The sequence below is a fragment of the Penicillium roqueforti genome (genome assembly GCF_015533775.1).
Source record: "Penicillium roqueforti strain LCP96 04111 chromosome Unknown scaffold_34, whole genome shotgun sequence".
In the NCBI taxonomy this organism is placed as follows: Eukaryota; Fungi; Ascomycota; class Eurotiomycetes; order Eurotiales; family Aspergillaceae; genus Penicillium; species Penicillium roqueforti.
In genome coordinates, this window is record NW_024067598.1 from 197,846 (window position 1) to 216,618 (window position 18,773).

An 18,773-nucleotide genomic window follows, 5' to 3' on the forward strand; every position below is an offset into this window, starting at 1 on the left:
ACCTTTGCCAATATATTTGAAAAACATCTAGCATAAAAATGACACAGAAATATAAAACAGTCTCAGGGCCAATGGCTAACTATAGAAATGTGGCTATGTATAACTACGGAGTAATCAAGGAGGTAAACGCGCTTGATAGTTCGGCTCCAAAGCTGATCAGCTCCGAGCTTCTTTTTTTTTCCTCCAACCTCTCAACGTCTGGATTCATTTCCTTCCATACTTTTATTTATTGATTTATCTAATATTATTTTTACGATGGCAACCGAACAGCCCATCTCGTTTGACGCCATCATTCAGGCTGGTAATTACTCCCTTGCCATCTGACATCTCGCAGAATCTGACCCGTTTTTGTCCACAGATCGTCAGAAGAAGAAGCAGGAGGACCTCGCAAACAAACTCTTGGGAAAGAACCGCAGATTAAGCGCGCCAGGCTCAGGTTCGGGCGCCGGCAAGAAAGTGCAGAATAAATCACAGAATACAAAGCCTGGAAGCCTAGCAAGCAGGGTCGGAGTAACCAAGGTATGACCATGGATGCGACCACATTTGAGGAACACTCTTTGACAATTTCTCGCATTAAAATTTAGCGCTCTGCATCAGCGACCGTGCAACCCAACAAGAACAAGCCTGCGCCCACCACGAACAACAATCGGACACACGGCAAACCTGGCAAGAATGATCGCGTGAATGCGGATCAGGCCCGGGCAGCTTTGCAATCCCAGAACGGCCAAATGAACACACGATCGGGCAACGTCGCGCAGAATAGCCGTCCACTCGGTGGCAGCAACATGACTATTAAGGGTGCTTCGGGTCCGTTCTTTGTCGTCGGGAGGAACTTTGCGCCGGGGACAACAGCGGCCGACATCCAGTCTGCTCTTGAGCCCATAACAGGTCCCATGCTCAGCTGCCAGATAATAGCAAGCCAGCCAAGTGTTACTGCGGCATTTGCATATGCAGATAAGACGGCCGCAGAGCTAGTTGTGGCCAACTTCCACAACCAGAGGGTAAATGCCATTCCCGTTTGATGATATCGCGAGATGGATGCTGACATAGGCTCTCTAGGCTGACGGGAGACTGCTCACAATGACCCTTAAATCGACGAAGCCCGCAACACAGCAAGACCCCTTCAGTGCGCTCCGAGCGCAAGCTGACCAGGAACGAATTCGAGCCCGTCGTGGCCCAAGCCATCTGAACGACCTCCTATCCGAGAACCGGGGAAACTCGCCGACTGGCCTCTACAGCGATGAGATGATGGTCGATGCGCCGGCGCGGAATACCCAGAAGAACCAGAACCAACGGAGATGGCGTCGTTGAAACGCATGGCTAGCGTTTTTGGTAAGGAGTAACCACTGCGCGAAGTGGTCGTGGAGATCGTGCTTCTTGCACTCTCATGAAATGTATGATATGGTCACAGCAGTTTATGGACATTTTTTTAGCATCTGGAGCAGTGTGTTTTTGCATCAGATAGCGGCGAACAGGACAAAATCGGACAGAATATTAATGTTTTATTGGCTTTTTTTCAACTTCTAGGTCAATCCGTTCCCATTTTATTTATTACTGTCGCTCCTCGCTACTTGTTTACACCCCCGAGAGGAAAGAAAAGAAGTCAAACTAAAGAACCAAGACAAATCTGCAACAATGTCCTGGAACATCACTTGTTCAGAAACTCCAAATATAAGAGATATATGTATCCCGGTCATCTCATGCCCCCAAGGGGCACAAGGACTAGACGTGACTGAAGCTCAATATAACCAAAAGAAAAGACACAAAACGGACAGAACAGGCAAAAAAAAAAAAGGAAAAACACGAGTATAATCAAGTAAGACGAGAATATATGACCAGGAATTGATCTCCAGCTCCCTATGTATGGTCAAACATTCCTTGAAGAATGATTGATCAAATAGGATCAGTGCATGGCGGTATTGCGTATGCTGGATTGCAAAGTGGCACATTTGCCAATATTTCGGGGAGGTCGGTTCCCACGTACATAGCTTCAGAGTTATTAGGCACACTCAAACAATATAGCATATGGTGTAGCCAGAGACCAGATAGCCGCAAACCCGTAGAAGCATTGCGGGGCCCACGGCTTATACAGGCTCGAATATCAGTCCATCGGGGGAGGAGTGGCTGATCATTGTGGAAGATGTTGACTTGCAATACCACATTATCTACCGGGACCTCACCAGCCGCTGTACCCATTCTTGTTGTACCAGTGACAGGCAGACCGGCGCCACTCAGTCGTTCAATGTACAGTCTATCGGACTGGTGGATCTTCATTGCTATAGCACCAGTATCCTCTATAACATTGAGGTGTACGGTATGTTGCCATGTGTTTTTTTGCCATGTGTTAGGATTTCGGATCGATACGATAAACTGTTTGATGTTAACATAGATTCTGAAATCTCACTTGGGAGGTCATACCTCATGCATGGCGTACCCTCTCTGGAGCGGGGGCATGTAGAAGAACAGATACATCGGTTCTGGTTTGTAGTCGTCCATCTATAAGTCAAGTTAGTACTGTATGCAGAAGGATATTTCTATATCCTCATGTTGGGCCGACTTGATATAACAAGAGATCTACGTATGCATGAGGAATAGGACTCAGAGCCGTTATGTATTCGAACTCACTCCTTCTACCCAAATACCCGCTGGGCCAAGCTGCCTACTAAGAGCGTAAAACTCTTCCATTTCCATCTTCTTGGGACCGCCAACCATTTTTCCGTGTGCCCAGTAAGTGACCTTCTCTTTATCCCAGACAAGGTGCCCGGACCGGTAGGCAGCCATGATGGCTATCACGTTGGGGGTATTTCCATTGTCATTTCCCAAATAGTTCTAAGGCCATTCTGACCCCTTCTGTAACCTGCGACCGACTAGGCTATTGTATAGGGGGTTGTAAATTGGCAATAATTGGTGGAGGTCGGCGGGGTGGTCATTTCTTGGCACTTATATATCATATCGCCAGTGGAATCCAGAAGGTTGGAGTCTTGAGTCACTTATTTTTTTATCGTATATATATGGAGAGCTGTACATACAAAGAACATTTTTCTGGTAAAAATCTTGACCTCTAATTACTTCATTCTTGAGGTCCAGCATTGCGGCGGAGAGAGTCGACCCCTGTACCGCGTAGTCTGTTCGAGGTAGGATTGATGCCTGGAATCGCCTAATATCTTTCGCGATGGTATCGACGGAGTGAACTTGCCTTCCGTCTGTCATTATTTATTGTTATGGCCCCACTAGCCGACGCATTTGGTGGTCTTCTAGCTTCTGGTATTCTGAAGCTAGATAGTGTTGGCTCTCTCTCGAGCTGGCGAATGATCTTCGCGATTGAAGGCATTATTACTATCTGCATTGGTATTATTTCCTTCTTCACCCTGACCGACAGGCCAGAGACAGCGCTATGTCTCTCCCAAGAAGAGGTCCCGAGTGAGAAGGGAGCGTGTGATCGTAACAGGTAGGGTTACTGATTGGGCGGGGATACGAGAAATAGGTCCGGCCCTACCTCGCGCGATGCTTTCTGTTCAGACTAAAATGGGATAAAAATACAGAGCCTAGCCAATATAAGATACTTCTCTTCTTTACCGACCAGATTGGAATTCCCACGATAGAGCGTATTCGAAATCATCTTTCCGAGGAATTTCAACATCATCTTTCTGGACGAGTCCAAATATTGATTTTTATGCAAATTTTCTTTGTTTGTATTGTGGCTAAACGCGATTCGGATGATACATAAAAGAAATAAGTCATAGTGCAGTGAAGGCAGTCGCAGAAGTCTAAGAGTGAAACAAGACACGTAACTAGTATATTTCAGTATCAAGTCAATTAAAAAAAGAAGAGAAGCTGTTCCACTATCTCTGGCTTTACTGCGGAGTGTCTCAAGAAAGTAATTGGCTACTATCTATAGCCCAGCCTTTTCTTTGTCTTTGAAGAGCTTCGAATCTTCTTTCTTGCTTAGGTTCTACCCCAGGTCAAAGCATTTCTTTGTCTTGCCGCCCACCTTGGATGCCAATGAACTTCGTCGTAATGATAACTAAACGATTTTTTATGTTTGGTGCTGATGCCTCGACTCTGTAGCTACCGAGTTATTTTTCCTTTACAGTTCCCTTTGTCTGATAACATCCGAAGGTTGATGTCCTAAGTTATAAAAGCCACCTGTTTTTCAAAATGAATATTCTCTCTTCCCTATCTCACAACTTAGCTGGTATAATTCCACATTTTCTTGTCCCTCTTCATCAATCACCCTACGTGGTGTTCATTCAGTATGCCTGTCACTCGCCAGAGAAGAAGATCTGATAAATCGGTCCTTCTGCCTGGTATTCCCATGGATGAGAAGCGATCTAGAGGATCTAGGGCATCTGGCTCTAGCCTCAGTCGTGTTACCAAGCCCTCTGCAAAGAAAGGGAACAAGGTATTCTATCTCCTTGCTCCTTGTATCATGACAATTGCTTACAAATTCGCCTTTGACAGAGGGTGCAAGATGCAAGTCTGCCCCATGTTGCACTTGCGAGCGACCTCCTCGCGCGTGGGGAAGGGCTACGTCGTCCCGGAACCCTTTCATTGCATGGTCAAGTTTTCAAGCCACCGAAAGTATAGGGACACCGTGACGCGCCTATAACCGATCCTAGCATGCTACCTAAAGGATGGTCTTCAAGCGAGACAGATCTTGCCGAAGAGTAAGACCCGGGTTAAATTTCTCTGTCTATCAACTCTTTGCTAACATTGTTGTGCTAGTGATGTCGACGGTCAAATTGAAAGATGTTACAGACGCATCGATGAGGGAATCATGCCTGACATTTTCCGGGACAGGTTGCAAATGTACCAAAATATCAAGCTGAGACAGACGTAAGGAAATCCTGCACTGTATACTGTTATCATGACATTGATTAACCTCTTTTATAGAGATATGATCAGCTCCGAGCCTAGGGGTCTTAGCTGGGAAGTCGTTCAACGCCTTGATTGTCTGAAGAAGGTCAAAACAAGCTTTGATGAGTTGCCACTCTCCCAGCGGAGGGTTCGCAACTGATCTTCAGCTATTTCTGCTTACACTGCCGCAGAAAGCACCAGGCAATCCCACCACTTGTTGGCCTAAATCGAGTTTGAAATGAGAAGTAGATGGAGAAAGCTACAGCGACCAAGAAGTATGAGTATTCAAGAGCTATACCGTCGTCACACACTTGCTACAGCAAGCGGACCTTAACCCTTATAAGTATTTCTATCCTTAGGGGAATAACCGGCATACCAATATACCGTGTTGACCCACATTGCTAGGCGAACCAGTTAGCCAGATAAACCAAGCTGATTTTCCAGGCAATCAATCTGGAGATAACTTACTCATGGCGTAAATAGCAAATGCTTCTGCGTCCTTGTGCCCTTGTGTATTGCCGTTTTTGTCAAGGCCGTCTGTCCCCTTGGCGATTCGACTCATACACGCAAGGTTCAGCGAATTCTGGGCTGGGCTAGTGCATTTCACGTCAACTGGTATCATGTCAGATATATCTCAAGGAGAGGGAGACTCGAAGAGAAGGAATGAGAAGGCTCACTCAGCGTCTTGCTTCCTCCACCGACGAACGCCTCCGCGTGCGTCGACTCGTGGATCACGGTTGACACGAGGAAGTCGGACAGCCACTTTATACCCCGGCCCTCCTTTCCAATGAAGTCAGGCTGAGCCAGCAGTTTCTCTATGGCACTCTTCTGGTTCGTAGTTGGGCTCGAGCCGATTTCAACATGCAGGTCGCGGTAGTGCAGACCGCTCCCTATCCGGCTAGTTTCGACCTCAGTCCATTTGTCGAACTTCAACGAACAGAAGACCATGGTCTCCTGAACTAGACCATAAATCGCTCCGTACACATACGCCTTGATTCCCGGAAGCGCGGGCACGGGGCCGAAGCGTGTCTGATCGGCCCCGTCCTGTAGTGCACAGATAGCTTGGTATGGCACCCAGATGCCTTCTTTATTCGGTGTACCTTTCGTTTGAAAGATCCAATAGACGTATGTCCCACCTTTTGCGAGAGAGGCTATATATTTGAGGCATAATTAGCAAGGGTTGAAGGTGCGGGTTTTTACCTCACCCTCGGATCGATGGACGGGTAGATGGATGGCCCTTACGGTTTGTCTTCCCGGTAGCTGATCAACATGTCAGCAGTTAGGATCGGGGATCCAGAAATCCAGGGAGGGATCATCACCTTCAGTGTATGTCAAACCCGCGCTGTCTCTCTCGGAGTACACATCGGCGTCATTGCAGTAGATATTGATATACGGGAATCCACCCCGAATCCAACGGACGGGCCGACCTGCAAGGTAATTTGCGTATTGCGATTGTATTGTTCTGGCCATGTCTCTCGTTCCCTTGAGCTTTTCTAGGCCGTTCTTGTTTCGAGGATCGTCAGGGCCAAAGTAGTGCTTTGTGATAAACATGACGTAGGAAGCGAACGCATTGTGTTCGTCAAAAGTACGCTGCGCTCTAGTCGCCTTGCTAGCCTTGAGGTTTCCGGAGCCGTCCTCGTTGTAGAGGCTGATGGCTAGCTCTAGATGGGCTACCATGTTGGATATCTGCCGCTATGTATCAGCATCATAGCAGTAGGGCCAGGATTTGGGTAACACTTACGATAGCGCTAGCATCTTGGATCGCCTGGGCGAGGGTTCCTGAGAAGTCGGAATTGCTGCAACCGAAGAAAACTTCCCGCTTCTCGATAGACCTACTGGATAATAGGGTTGCGGATGTTTCATTAAAGGAGACTTCCTTCTCCAGAGCCAGTGCTGCCAGTGCGGCAGAAAATATACCAGCCCATAAAGCAAGCCACCCAGAGAGGGAGATGAGATTCATGCCGACGATGATTTACTTCGTAGTGGCTTCCAGAGAGCCTTAGGTGATGCAACACTCGTACGGCACATGCAAGGTACCTTTAGAACTTTCTAAGGACAAGTTGAACGGGTCCCCGCTGAATTAACAGAATGAAAATAGGCAGACACCTACCTCCAACGAAGAAATAATTTTCAGGAGTGCGGGAAAACTATTCGAATATTTCAACATTACGATATCTAACCTCGGCCTCATGATGTCTCTGCGTGGTAGCATTCTCCTTCACTCGCGACCTGAACTGCGCACCAGGTAGAACAAAAAACAAACATTTGTTCGGCCTTGCAGCGTGGGAGGCTAGCTGGGAGGCCGAGCTTGATGCAACACCAACTATAACTAGTATAGATCTACTGAAATGAGAGCAGTCAGGCGTCCAGTGATGCAATCTACGTAAGACTACTATTATGCAAAGGAGGGGGTCGTTACATTCCGACGGAGCGGTGATATTTGAGATTATGTTGTACGCGAATTATGCTTATCCTTTCTAGTTCTGGTGAAAGAGAGAACAATTTTCCATTCAAGAGTGTCTGTATAGGGAAATCGATCATCAGAGCTGACCTCTCAGATGATCGACATCTATGCTCCAAATTTAAGGCTCGCAGCCTTATCCAAAGAGCGTATGTCAGCACTAATGCAGTAGCATTGTAGGGTGTCATGGGCGCCTGTTCAGCTGCAGGGGTCAAGGGCAGAGCGGTCCTGATATCACACGGAGCCGACAAACAAATGCTTGTTTATCGAGCTTCGCTACATAGACATGTCGATGCTCCCTTCGTTTTTCCCCCACCCTTCTCCTCCAACGCATGGCAACTGCCTTCCAGTTGCACTGTTTCCCCTGTCCTATCTTTTTGTCTTGAACATCCAAGATGCCGTGGACGATTCTTTGGACGGCGGTAGCACCGGTCCTCTGTGTATTACTATCACTCGGCACACCGGCCTCGGCTTTGAGTACCCACTCTGAACGCCTAGCTGCAGCTCTGAATGCCCCGGGTGCGTTCCAGTCGCAGCTCAAACCATGTCCAGCGCCGTGTGCTAGCCACGAGCCCCAGCACTGGACTGTCTATGCTTCCTTTGACCGGCTCTCCTTCTGCCATGAGCCAATTCTTTTCGATATCGCCATTCACACTCCTGTGAATGACTTTTCTAAGACGCTAAAGTTTCGCGCCTGCACCACAGGTGATGGCTGGGATGAGTCCAGGAATGCCGGTACAATTAGTGGAACGGTCTATGCGGGCCCCTCCGTTCGGGAGTCCAAGGTGACGCTACAGGTTGCACAACAGAAATCTGCAGGAGCAGCTGAAGGCACCAGTGAGGATGTAATCACCGTGCTCACGCAGGTTCAGGCATACCTCCACGCAGGGATGGACTGCACCAAGAATATTATGCTGGGTTACTACAAGGGGGTGGTTGTCGGCGTGTATGCCGGCCAGGCATTGGGTAAAGCTACAGCTTCATCTGTGATGGGCCAGGTCCTCTCCAAGTTCAAGGGAGCGGCTCCCGCGACCACGCTTACACAGCTCTGCGGTGATCAGCGTGACGCAGACCATGTCTTTGGTATTGCCACTTCAACCGTAGCGGACCTTTCTGCTGTGCAGGCCGCACTGGTATCATGGAGTCAAGGGAAATGTGAGAGCGGACTCGGCGACGCGACCTCACTCCCGAATGTCAGTATCTGGGAGGTACCGCAACATCCAGTCGGAAGGAACAATACCACAACTTCAGATCCTACCGGTCAGGAACTTGATGCGCCCCTCCTCGCTCGCACAGCCAAATACTGCAAAAAAAGGACGGTTGTCTCGGGTGACATCTGCCAGTCTCTAGCCAAGGCGTGCGGTATCACCCTCGACCAGTTCTACAAGTACAACTCCAAGGAAATGTGTTCGAACCTGAAGATTGGCTCGAGTGTCTGCTGCACCGACGGGTTCCTGAAGCCACAGCCTTACGATAACGGCACCTGCTATACATACACGACACAGACCGGTGATACATGCTACGATATCGGCCTTGCCTGGAGTCTGACGGCCAAAGACCTTGGGAAATTTAACGATGGCACCACATGGGGCTGGAACGGCTGCGACAACCTGGGTCACAGTCAGAACATATGTCTCAGCTCGGGACACCCCCCGATCCCGGCCGTTCTGCCCAACGCTATCTGTGGGCCGCAAGTGCCCGGCACGATCTTGGACAGCCCTTTCACCAACGCCTCGGAATTTGCCTTGCTGAACCCGTGCCCACTGAACTCGTGCTGCAACATCTGGGGCCAGTGCGGGATTGACTCAAGCTTTTGCACCCTGTCCACCGGCCCCACGCGGAATCCGGGCACATCGAAGCCGGGAATATACGGCTGCATCTCGAACTGTGGTACCGGCATTGTTAATAATCATGACGGTCCTTCGGGTGGCTACCAGCGCGTGGGCTACTATGAGGCGTTCAACTGGGACCGTAAATGTCTGCACATGCGTGCACAGTGGTCCAACACACTTGACTACACCCACATGCACTGGGCGTTTGGTTCTATTGGTGAGGACCTGTCTGTATACGTTAATGACTCGCACAGCCAGTGGTCCGGCTTTATGGATCTGAAAGACGTAAAGAAGATAGTTTCCTTTGGGGGATGGGGTTTCTCGACGGATGTGTCAACCTACGACATCCTTCGCAAAGCCATGGCCCCTGACAATCGCCACAAGTTCATCTCCAACCTCGTTGCCTTTGCCAATAGAACGGGTATAGACGGAATCGACATTGACTGGGAGTATCCTGGGGTATTGATAACCTTTTATTTTGCCCTTTCGGTGGTACGCAAGCTGCTGACAGTAGGTCTTGTCTCATCTAGGCGCCTGATATCCCCGGAATCCCCCCTGGCCTCAATACAGATGCTCCCAACTACCTAGCGACGCTCAAGGCACTACGACAGGAGCTACCAGACAAATATTCCATTTCCATTGCCGCTCCAGCTTCATACTGGTATCTCAAAGCGTTCCCCATTAGCGATATTGCGAAAATTGTCGACTACATTGTTTACATGGCTTACGATCTACATGGTCCCACCCCCCTCCCTTCCCCCTTCCCAATACCTTAGAGGTAGTCTACTAACATTTGACATTGATCTCCAGGCCAGTGGGATTATGGCAACATGTACACGCAGTCAGGATGCAAAAGTGGCAACTGTCTTCGCAGTCATGTTAATCAGACTGAAGTGCTTCTGGCACTTGCTATGAGTAAGAATCTGGCCCCCTTGTTCATCGGCACATGTAATTCTAGTTGAAGAAAGTTTTACTGATGTGCCCATCGGTCAACAGTTACCAAAGCAGGTGTGCATTCTAACAAGATAATGGTGGGTGAGTCGAGTTACGGAAGATCCTTCAAGATGGCCAAACAGGGTTGCACAGGACCAGACTGCTTTTTCACTGGCACAAATGAGACCTCCAATGCGAAGCCAGGTCGATGCACCGGTACCGGGGGCTATATCTCGAACGCGGAAATCAAGGAGATTATTTCGCATGGCGGTGAATCGGTCAAGACCTGGTACGACAAGGACACGGCCTCTGACTACGTAGTCTATGAGAGTGAGTATCTTATTTTTCCGACCTCTGCCATCATCCGCACTCAGAATCATTCGTCAAGGAGACCTTATACTTATGGATTGGTATACGCAGATGATCAATGGGTAGCTTACATGAGTTATAACACCAAGCAGGCGCGAAGGGACACATGGAAGAAACTTAATTTCCTGGGGACGATTGACTGGGCGGTTGATCTCCAAGACTTCAATGTGGCTGACACCGTCGGTCCTACGGGAGACTACAACAAGTCGTCGTGCATCAATGTCTTCGACAACATGATCTGGAACTGGGTCAACCCGGTCATTGATGCCCCCGTCGGGTGCACAAATCTTATCCAAGCGTCCCCATTGGCGACAACGGTGACCCGCACGGCATACACCACGATCACGCTGGTGTCCGGGGGCACCGTCAGCACTACCATTGTGTCTACTGCCTTCCTCGTTTCTGAGGTCGATTACCAGCCGTTTACGATCGCCTCCTCGGATACGGAGAATGGGACCATCATCACATACAATCCCATCCCGCGTGTGACGCCGAGCCCCATGGGGATTCAGGTGCCGAAAGGGTGGGCGATCACTTCGCCCGACGGCGAGGTGGATGGTCCGTCCACCACCACAGACTTGGTTGGTCTTCCCACCACCACCACCACCACCACCACCACCACCACCGATGCAGGAGGGTTCATAGTCTACATTACATGGCAGCCCACGGTAAGCTACAGCCTGCCATCATTCGTCACACCCAAAATCCCTGCACCCACCATCCCTGACGACGACAACTCTCCCACCCCCATACCTGATCCAGGAGTAACCGACTGTATCGGTGATGCCTGCACTAAGGGGCCTGATTGCACCGACAGCGACTGTACACGCGGTGGAGACTGTACCGGCCCCGGCTGTACCCGCGGCGGCGACTGCACCGGTCCAAAGTGCGTCCGGGGCGGAGTATGTACAGGCCACAACTGCGAGGAAGGGGGTCGCTGCTCAAGCGATCACTGCGTCTCGGGTGGTGGGTGCTCGGGTGCCAAATGCAACAAGGGGGGCGGATGCTCAGGTGCCAAATGCAACAAGGGTGGCGGCTGTGTGAAAACCTTACTGAATAATTGCAGCCCGGGACCCTGCGTCGGTCCGTCTTGCATTGATATGAGCTGTCCGTGGTGCGACAACGGTATTACCATCACGGTTCAGCCTGGGGGGAATCCTGCGCCTACACCCAGGCCTACCTGTCTGAACAACTGCCCGACATTACCTTCCTGCGCGGGCGGCGCCACATCGTGCAACGAGCCGTGCAACATCAATCGCTGCCCCGCGAACAGCATGCCGACCGGAAAGGCCTGCACGAGCTTCACCACTGCCAGTGACTGCACGGTAATTATCAGCAGCACGGCAGTCCATACCACCCCGACGAGGAGCTTCTCGACCACCACGCGAACTCGTTGCGAGACGGTGATCGACTGCGACGTGCAAGATATGACAGTCACAACCACCATCACCACCAGCGAGGTCCCGGACGCAATTGCCTCCCCAACGGGGATATACGACTACGAGAACGACTCTCACTATAATCAGGCTGTGTTTGCAGCCGTTGCATCCGACTACGATGAGTGGGAAAGGACCGCAGACACCACCACGACCACGACCACGACTACGACAACCAGTAGCACACCTACGACTACCACTTCAACCTCAAGTCCTAACCCTAACTACCCGAATGAGTTCATGATATTGAAGTACGAGGTTCACACGGTATACTTTGATTTGAGTGAGAAGCACTCCTACTCTTGGTCCGGTGACTACTACGCCTACAATCAGGATTCGACAACCGAGAACGTATGCACCAACTCCTACCGTGTAACTGGCCCTATCGACGCGGGCGCTAGTGATGATTATCCTGCATCACTGGGTACTTTTGATCTCCCTGCACAGTACACGGGCTGCAAGTACTCCGGAAGTACCGACTCTGTAGGGTCGGTTACATGCGGCTCAAAAACCTTCTCGTGCAGCAAATTCCAAGATTATGACGGGAAAACCGCCACGTTTGATTGCGGTAAGACTACAGCCGATGGTGGTAGTACATATATATACCATTACTACTATGAGGCGATCCAGTGTGTCATCACTTACTAAATGATCCCCCCGGCGTTGTGATATCAAAGAGGATAGGGGAATTCTACAATAAAAGAACAATTATAACTATTTGCGTTATTATATGTGTTTTTCAAGGCTCAAAGCAGATCTTCTGTTAACATCTCCGAGTTTCAGAAGACAAAGTTTGAAATTAGCTTACAGTGTCAAAACTAGAGCTAGAAAGGGCCAGCGGCTATATAAGCCTAAAACTCATGCTTTTCCCTTTGCATTTTGGACGATCGGTCTGCGCTCTGAATAAAGCCGCACTTCGTACCCGCATTTTAAGAGCCTCCCTTCACGTGGCTTTCCCTCTTGCTTTCTTTTAAAGCTCAGCTACAGGCGACGCCCTAGAGGATTTCTACGGATTACCTGGATGGGACAAAATTTCGAGCCCACTTATCTCGGTGTACAATAGATAATACTAATTAGCTAGTTTGAGGATAGATAGACTCGGCCTCTTGATTGAATCTGCCTATGTATACTATTGCTAGTGGCTAGTTACAGCTAGTACTGTGCTTATTGATATAGTCTTTAGGGCTTGGATTTCCGAGCCATACCATCTTAGGACTAGCGGCCGATAACCGTCCGATAAAGATATGATCACGTGCAGTGGAGCTTCCGCGGAGAGATTGAGAGAAACATCTCGACTTGGCGCAAGGCAATAGAAGGAGTGTTTGGCCCGGTCATTTTGTTTACCTGCCGCAAACAGTTCCATTGTTGTATATCTGATGATACGAATAATTACTGCCCCCCAAACCCGAGCCAAGAATGAACCAGACCACGAGGCGCGTAGCGTCGTACGTCCTCTGTAGACCTCGCAACCCAGTACTTCTGAGATGCCCAGGGAGATGGAACTCCACATTTGAACAGAGAGAATGGTCCACGCCGCTGGCAAAAACATTAGCCAGTGTCATGAGGGTAAATATGCACTTAGCTTTAACCTCTCTGCTCTTTTGCTGATCATTGACACCGCAAATTAGGTCACAGGTCCCGTACCAATCGCGGCGTTCATGCGTCAGGTATTGACTTCCCCAGATGGCGGATATTATACAACTCGAGGGGAGGGCGGAGGTGTCTTCGGCAAAAATGGTGATTTCGTAACGTCGCCCGAGATCTCGCAAGTCTTTGGAGAGTTGATCGGTATATGGACTATCGCGGAGTGGATGGCGCAGGGGCGGACAAAGAGTGGTGTTCAGCTGATGGAGGTTGGTCCAGGAAAAGGAACTTTGATGGATGATATGCTACGGGTGGGTAGTTGCACTTATACCTGTCTTCCTTTTATAAGAAAGAGCTCATTGGACTGACCACGATTTCTATAACCAACAGACTTTCCGAAACTTCAAGAGCTTTTCTTCGAGTGTTGAAGCTATTTACCTTGTGGAAGCTAGTGGAACTCTCCGAGAAGTGCAGAAGCGGTTGCTGTGCGGCGAGAAGGCTGTGATGGAGGAGACAGATATCGGCCATCGGAGTGTGTGCAAGTACTTCGATGTACCCATCGTCTGGGTGGAGGATATTCGTCTTCTACCGCATGGTGAGTGATGCTTTCAATCCGGTTTTACCCTTTTGTCTGATGCTGACCAATGACATCGGCGACACAGAGGAAGGCAAGACACCCTTCATCTTCGCACATGAATTCTTCGACGCGCTTCCAATTCACGCATTCGAATCTGTTCCACCATCACCAGAGAACCAGATTGCCAACGAGCCAAGGAAGATCATGACTCCCACTGGCCCAGTAGAACTACATAATCCGCCCAAACACGCAAACACCCCGCAATGGCGTGAGCTAATGGTGACATTAAATCCAAAAGCCGTGGAAGAGAACATAAAAGGAGAGCCCGAGTTTCAATTAACCAAAGCCAAAGCTTCCACGCCGTCATCGCTAGTGATCCCGGAGATCTCCCAGCGTTACCGAGCACTCAAGTCGCAGCCAGGCGCGACCATCGAGATCAGCCCCGAGAGCCGAATCTATGCTGCAGACTTTGCGCGCCGGATCGGTGGTGACTCTGCTTCTGCGCTTGCTGCTAAAAAGACCTCTCCCTCTAGCCCACCGCCGTCATCTCAGAAAAAGACTCCATCTGGCGCAGCCCTGATCATGGACTACGGGACATTGTCAACCATTCCCATCAACTCGCTGCGCGGAATCAAAAGCCACAAGAAGGTGCCACCACTCTCGGAACCGGGGCGTGTGGATGTCAGCGCGGATGTGGATTTCACTTCGCTGGCTGAAGCGGCCATCGAAGGCAGCGACGGCGTCGAGGTTCACGGTCCTGTTGAACAGGGTGATTTCCTCGCAGCCATGGGTATTGAGGAGCGCATGCAGCAGTTGCTCCGTAAGGTGCAAGATGAAGAACACAAAAAGACACTAGAGACCGCCTGGAAGCGATTGGTTGAGAAGAGCGGCGGATCAATGGGACAGATCTATAAGGTCATGGCCATTATACCTGAAAATGGAGGGCAGAGACGGCCTGTTGGTTTTGGAGGCGGCATTCAGATGTAACCGGCAAGTATAATAGACCCAAAGCCATCTCATGTACAATAATCACATCTTTCATCAAATAGAATCACATGGACTCGCCGAACATACAGAAACAATCAAACAGAGCTCGTCGGCCCCAATATCCCAGAATAATAAAAAACTAAAATGTAACCATCAATGCATCTAAGTGGTATCTCTCATATCAAGTTCGTTAAGTCTCATGAAAAAAGCAGATGCATAAAGCGGCCGTAACCCCCACCATCCCAAAAGGGCCAATTCAGTATTCCTCCCAGATATCCGCAGCATAAGCCGCAGTCAGCTTAGTATCATTGCCATACTTCTGCTGCCATTCCACAAACCCACCCTCGAGCACAAATACTTGCTGCTTCTGGCTCTCTTCCGCACCAAACATGCTCTCGCGCTCTCGCAGATAGCGAAGGGCAGCAGAGGGGCCACGCTGCTGGCTGAGTGCACAGTGGAATACAACCATTTCCTTGTCTTTGAGAGTGCGGATAAGCTCTGGCATGCGCACGTCCAGTGTTAAGCTCGGGACCCAAGTTGATGAGTGGATATGGCCACCAACGTGGTCTGTTCCAACTGTCAACTGATAGTCTTTGATTTGACTGTATGGCAAAATAATGGTTATTTACCTGAGTCTCGGACGTCGACAATCGCCAGGCTGCTTGGTTCGCCAGTTGAGAGCAGTGTCGCTAGAACATCGCGGCCCATGCGGGGGAGAGTTGCGATTGAGATGGATGACATTTTTTTTGTCGAACTCTGTAAACTGTATATATAAAGAGAGCTATTCGAAGTGAAACGAGGGGGATATGGTAATTTTACAAGATTCCCAAGATTGCAGGTGTGATATTTACGATCTCGAGAAAAATGACTCTAAAGCACACGACACGTGACCTATAATTTCCTTTCCAATCGGGAGACAATGATTTTCCGTCACGGGAACTTCGAGCACCTCCGACCCTGCGCGTCCACCTCGATCAATCTTTCCTTCCCAAGGCCAGGAGACAGTTCAATCCACCTCCATATACCTGCTGCCCTGACACGAGCGAGTCCAATCAAAATGGACTTCCGCCTCCTAGCCCGCAGCCTCCGCGCCAGGCCAACACCATGGCTCCAACAGCAGACCCAGCTTCACCGCGTCGCCTCCCTCGCGAACGGAGTGCGCTACAATTCCTCCGCCTCATCACCAACCCCACCCTTCAAACCCACATCTCCCACCGACCAGCCAAGCACGGCCCCCGAGGCGGCGAAGCAAGCCCAAAAGCCGACCTCCGAGCCAAGCACAGCCGCCCCCAGGGCCGCACAGCCAGCCCGCAAACCGGTCTCCGACTTCGACGACATCCTCAGCAGACTCGACCTCAGTAAGCCCCGAGAAGCAAGCAGCGCCCAGCGTCGGATCTTCTCAGACTCGCTTTCCAGGGCTGTCGGCGAAGGCGCACAGAGCAGCTACCGGGCGCGCTCGAGAGTGCCTCTCCCTTCACGCAAGGTCGAGCTGAAGCTCGGGCCGACGCTTGGTCGACAGATTCAGGTTGAGCCGGAGCGTGGTACTGATCTCGGTGCTGCGCTGCGCAGGCTTCAGGCTACTATCTCGCAGAATAGCGTTCGGCATGATGCTCACGAACAGAAGTTCCATGTGAGAAAGGGTATGGTGCGCAAGCAGAAGAAGATGTTGCGGTGGAAGAAGCTGTTCAAGTTTTCGTTCCAGGGCACTGTGAAGAAGATTCAGCGTATGCAGGCACAGGGTTGGTAGTTTTATGCTACTCCTTTTGCTTTGGGCTTTTGTGCTGCGGCTTGTCTACTCGGCTTGTATGTATATACTGAGAAGGCTGGTGTGGGTGATGGACTGAGTGGGCAGAGTGGCCTTGGCCTGAAAATTGGTGTTTTCTTTTGTTACTTGTACAACTATTATCTAGGTACTTGATTTTTCTGTTGAATTTGGCTCTTGCATTAGATATGGAATGAATGCATCGGATTTGTTTGACTCGATTACTTGGGTATAGCATCATTATATGTAAAGCACCGGCTTTTTGCTAGTGGTCAATTCTGCCTCTCAAGTTAGGTACACTGTACATGTCGTAAGCGCTACACTATATGTACCTAGTTCCTCCCAGTTCTCAATATTAATCCCTCTTTCCAGTTGGCAAGACATATCCACTTCCAAGCCCGTTCCCATTGCCATTGCCAATAGTAGGGCCGGAGTAACCACCATAGCCATTGTTCTTCCCCCCATTGCCAAAGGTAACACCAGGACTCTTCGCTCCACGGACGGGGGTCGCACCCAAAAGCCCATCTCCATGCCAAGCGGATCGCCCACGCCAACGCCCACCATTGCGCTCCCAGAAAAGCGCAACTAAAGCGCCAACAGAGGCCGCCATAACAAAGAACACCAGCTTGGAAAAGAAAGACCCAGAGCTCTTCCCAGACCCAGTCGCCAAAGCCAGCCACGATTCCAAAGCAGGCCGCACCGGCCACCCAATACTGGCACCGCCCTCCAACCATGCAACGTGGAAAGAGAAGGTAAGCGGCTCCCCACGCACAACCTTAGTGCCATGCCCAGCAGTCCACGGCTCGCGTGCCGCCTGAGCAAGGGCAACAGGCTCCTCGTCCTCGTCGAGCTTGGCATTCTTGCCGGTGTTGTCGAACTCGGGAGTCGAGTATGCAACACCGCCAACCACGAAGCCAGGCTGCAGAGACTGACCACCGCGAGTTTTGGTGTTTTGTTCTGCAGCCGCGTCCGAGGCCATGTTGTGCATTACGACGTTCATATCCGTCCAGATGTGCAAATGGCTCAGTTGGAGTGTGCCCTGCAGCGCGATTGTGAGAGGCGTGAAGGGTGGCCCGTTGTCGGCTAGTGCGGAGAGGGTGTCTGCTTCGCCTGACTTCTGGTCCGAGTCTTTGTCCGCGTGCTCTGCGCTGGTGGATGGTGTCAGCGGCGCTGTTGGCACGCGGCAGCTCATTGGTACATCCGAATGGACGTAGAACTCGAGGAGGTGGTACATCTCATCGGAGAGGGAGTCGATGGTGCATGTTATTGTTTCAGATATGCCGTAGTGGAGAGAGAGAGGGCGGGCGGTTTCGTTGCAGGTCACGAAGGGGACGTATTGGAGTTTGCCGAGATTGTCAGTGACCTGGATGTTTTCGTAGTTGCTATTAGCTTTGTGTTTCCTGGTAGTCTGCGCTATTGTCTTCGTGTCAGGAGACGGTAGGCAGACTGGTGGCGCTTACATGTTCTCCTTCCCTGCAGGTGTAGAACGAGCAATGGTTAGCCGTACTCTACAGCTTGATTGAAGAGTGGTCTCACATGGTTCGATTCAGACATGACACTGGGATATCCTCTCTCAATTTGTATCCGTCGCTGTTGTCATTGGTGCTCCCCGCAAGTGCGTTGGTTGGCCACAATGCGCCTGTCAAAGACAGCAGCGCTACTGCTGCGGAAGACGGGCTCAATTGACGTAAAAGAGACATTGTTGCTTTTTTCTCCAATGATTTAAGGAGAAAAACCGCCCCGCGTCGGCAAGTTTCAGTGTTCGAGGATTGCGCAGGAGTGAAGGACGGAGGTGTACCCGCGTTGCGGAGTTGCGGACAACAAAGCGGGTTTCCCTACGATTTCCCCTTGCTGCTACTTCCAACCACCTCCCTACTTCTAATTCTTTCATATCTAACACCGAACGTGTTTCGCATTCCATTCGAAAGCTTACTTGGTAACGGAATTTTTGGGAATCATTCATTTCTTTTCAAAG

General features: G+C 50.3%; 8 protein-coding genes across 8 annotated transcripts; 4 read left to right on the forward strand and 4 right to left on the reverse strand.

The window, feature by feature from the left end:
* Positions 1-255: 255 nt before the first annotated feature.
* Positions 256-1,311, forward strand: LCP9604111_8573 (RNA recognition motif domain-containing protein; the record flags this gene model as incomplete). Its single annotated transcript, XM_039076731.1, has 4 exons — positions 256-301; positions 359-519; positions 585-1,001; positions 1,060-1,311. The coding sequence occupies 4 exons, from the start codon at positions 256-258 to the stop codon at positions 1,309-1,311; spliced, it is 876 nt and encodes a 291-aa protein (XP_038925485.1).
* A 592-nt stretch (positions 1,312-1,903) lies between these two features.
* LCP9604111_8574 (uncharacterized protein) lies at positions 1,904-2,781 on the reverse strand (the record flags this gene model as incomplete). Its single annotated transcript, XM_039076732.1, has 4 exons — positions 1,904-1,928; positions 1,985-2,370; positions 2,419-2,496; positions 2,626-2,781. The coding sequence occupies 4 exons, from the start codon at positions 2,779-2,781 to the stop codon at positions 1,904-1,906; spliced, it is 645 nt and encodes a 214-aa protein (XP_038925486.1).
* Positions 2,782-4,620: 1,839 nt separating this feature from the next.
* LCP9604111_8575 (uncharacterized protein) lies at positions 4,621-5,017 on the forward strand (the record flags this gene model as incomplete). Its single annotated transcript, XM_039076733.1, has 3 exons — positions 4,621-4,667; positions 4,726-4,836; positions 4,894-5,017. 3 exons carry the CDS (start codon positions 4,621-4,623, stop codon positions 5,015-5,017), a joined length of 282 nt encoding a protein of 93 aa, XP_038925487.1.
* A 170-nt stretch (positions 5,018-5,187) lies between these two features.
* LCP9604111_8576 (uncharacterized protein) lies at positions 5,188-6,817 on the reverse strand (the record flags this gene model as incomplete). Its single annotated transcript, XM_039076734.1, has 6 exons — positions 5,188-5,258; positions 5,326-5,469; positions 5,535-6,008; positions 6,100-6,117; positions 6,177-6,543; positions 6,599-6,817. The coding sequence occupies 6 exons, from the start codon at positions 6,815-6,817 to the stop codon at positions 5,188-5,190; spliced, it is 1,293 nt and encodes a 430-aa protein (XP_038925488.1).
* Positions 6,818-7,713: 896 nt separating this feature from the next.
* On the forward strand, positions 7,714-15,036 carry LCP9604111_8577 (CAZyme family GH18; the record flags this gene model as incomplete). Its single annotated transcript, XM_039076735.1, has 9 exons — positions 7,714-9,609; positions 9,681-9,888; positions 9,961-10,065; positions 10,147-10,413; positions 10,504-12,456; positions 13,441-13,454; positions 13,517-13,783; positions 13,863-14,067; positions 14,135-15,036. The coding sequence occupies 9 exons, from the start codon at positions 7,714-7,716 to the stop codon at positions 15,034-15,036; spliced, it is 5,817 nt and encodes a 1,938-aa protein (XP_038925489.1).
* A 256-nt stretch (positions 15,037-15,292) lies between these two features.
* LCP9604111_8578 (phosphatase YCH1) lies at positions 15,293-15,777 on the reverse strand (the record flags this gene model as incomplete). The annotated part of the gene is made up of 2 exons (XM_039076736.1): positions 15,293-15,603; positions 15,666-15,777. The coding sequence occupies 2 exons, from the start codon at positions 15,775-15,777 to the stop codon at positions 15,293-15,295; spliced, it is 423 nt and encodes a 140-aa protein (XP_038925490.1).
* A 316-nt stretch (positions 15,778-16,093) lies between these two features.
* Positions 16,094-16,783, forward strand: LCP9604111_8579 (mitochondrial 37S ribosomal protein bS21m; the record flags this gene model as incomplete). Its single annotated transcript, XM_039076737.1, has 1 exon — positions 16,094-16,783. The coding sequence occupies one exon, from the start codon at positions 16,094-16,096 to the stop codon at positions 16,781-16,783; it is 690 nt and encodes a 229-aa protein (XP_038925491.1).
* A 370-nt stretch (positions 16,784-17,153) lies between these two features.
* On the reverse strand, positions 17,154-18,498 carry LCP9604111_8580 (uncharacterized protein; the record flags this gene model as incomplete). Its single annotated transcript, XM_039076739.1, has 3 exons — positions 17,154-18,161; positions 18,259-18,271; positions 18,335-18,498. 3 exons carry the CDS (start codon positions 18,496-18,498, stop codon positions 17,154-17,156), a joined length of 1,185 nt encoding a protein of 394 aa, XP_038925492.1.
* Positions 18,499-18,773: the final 275 nt, after the last annotated feature.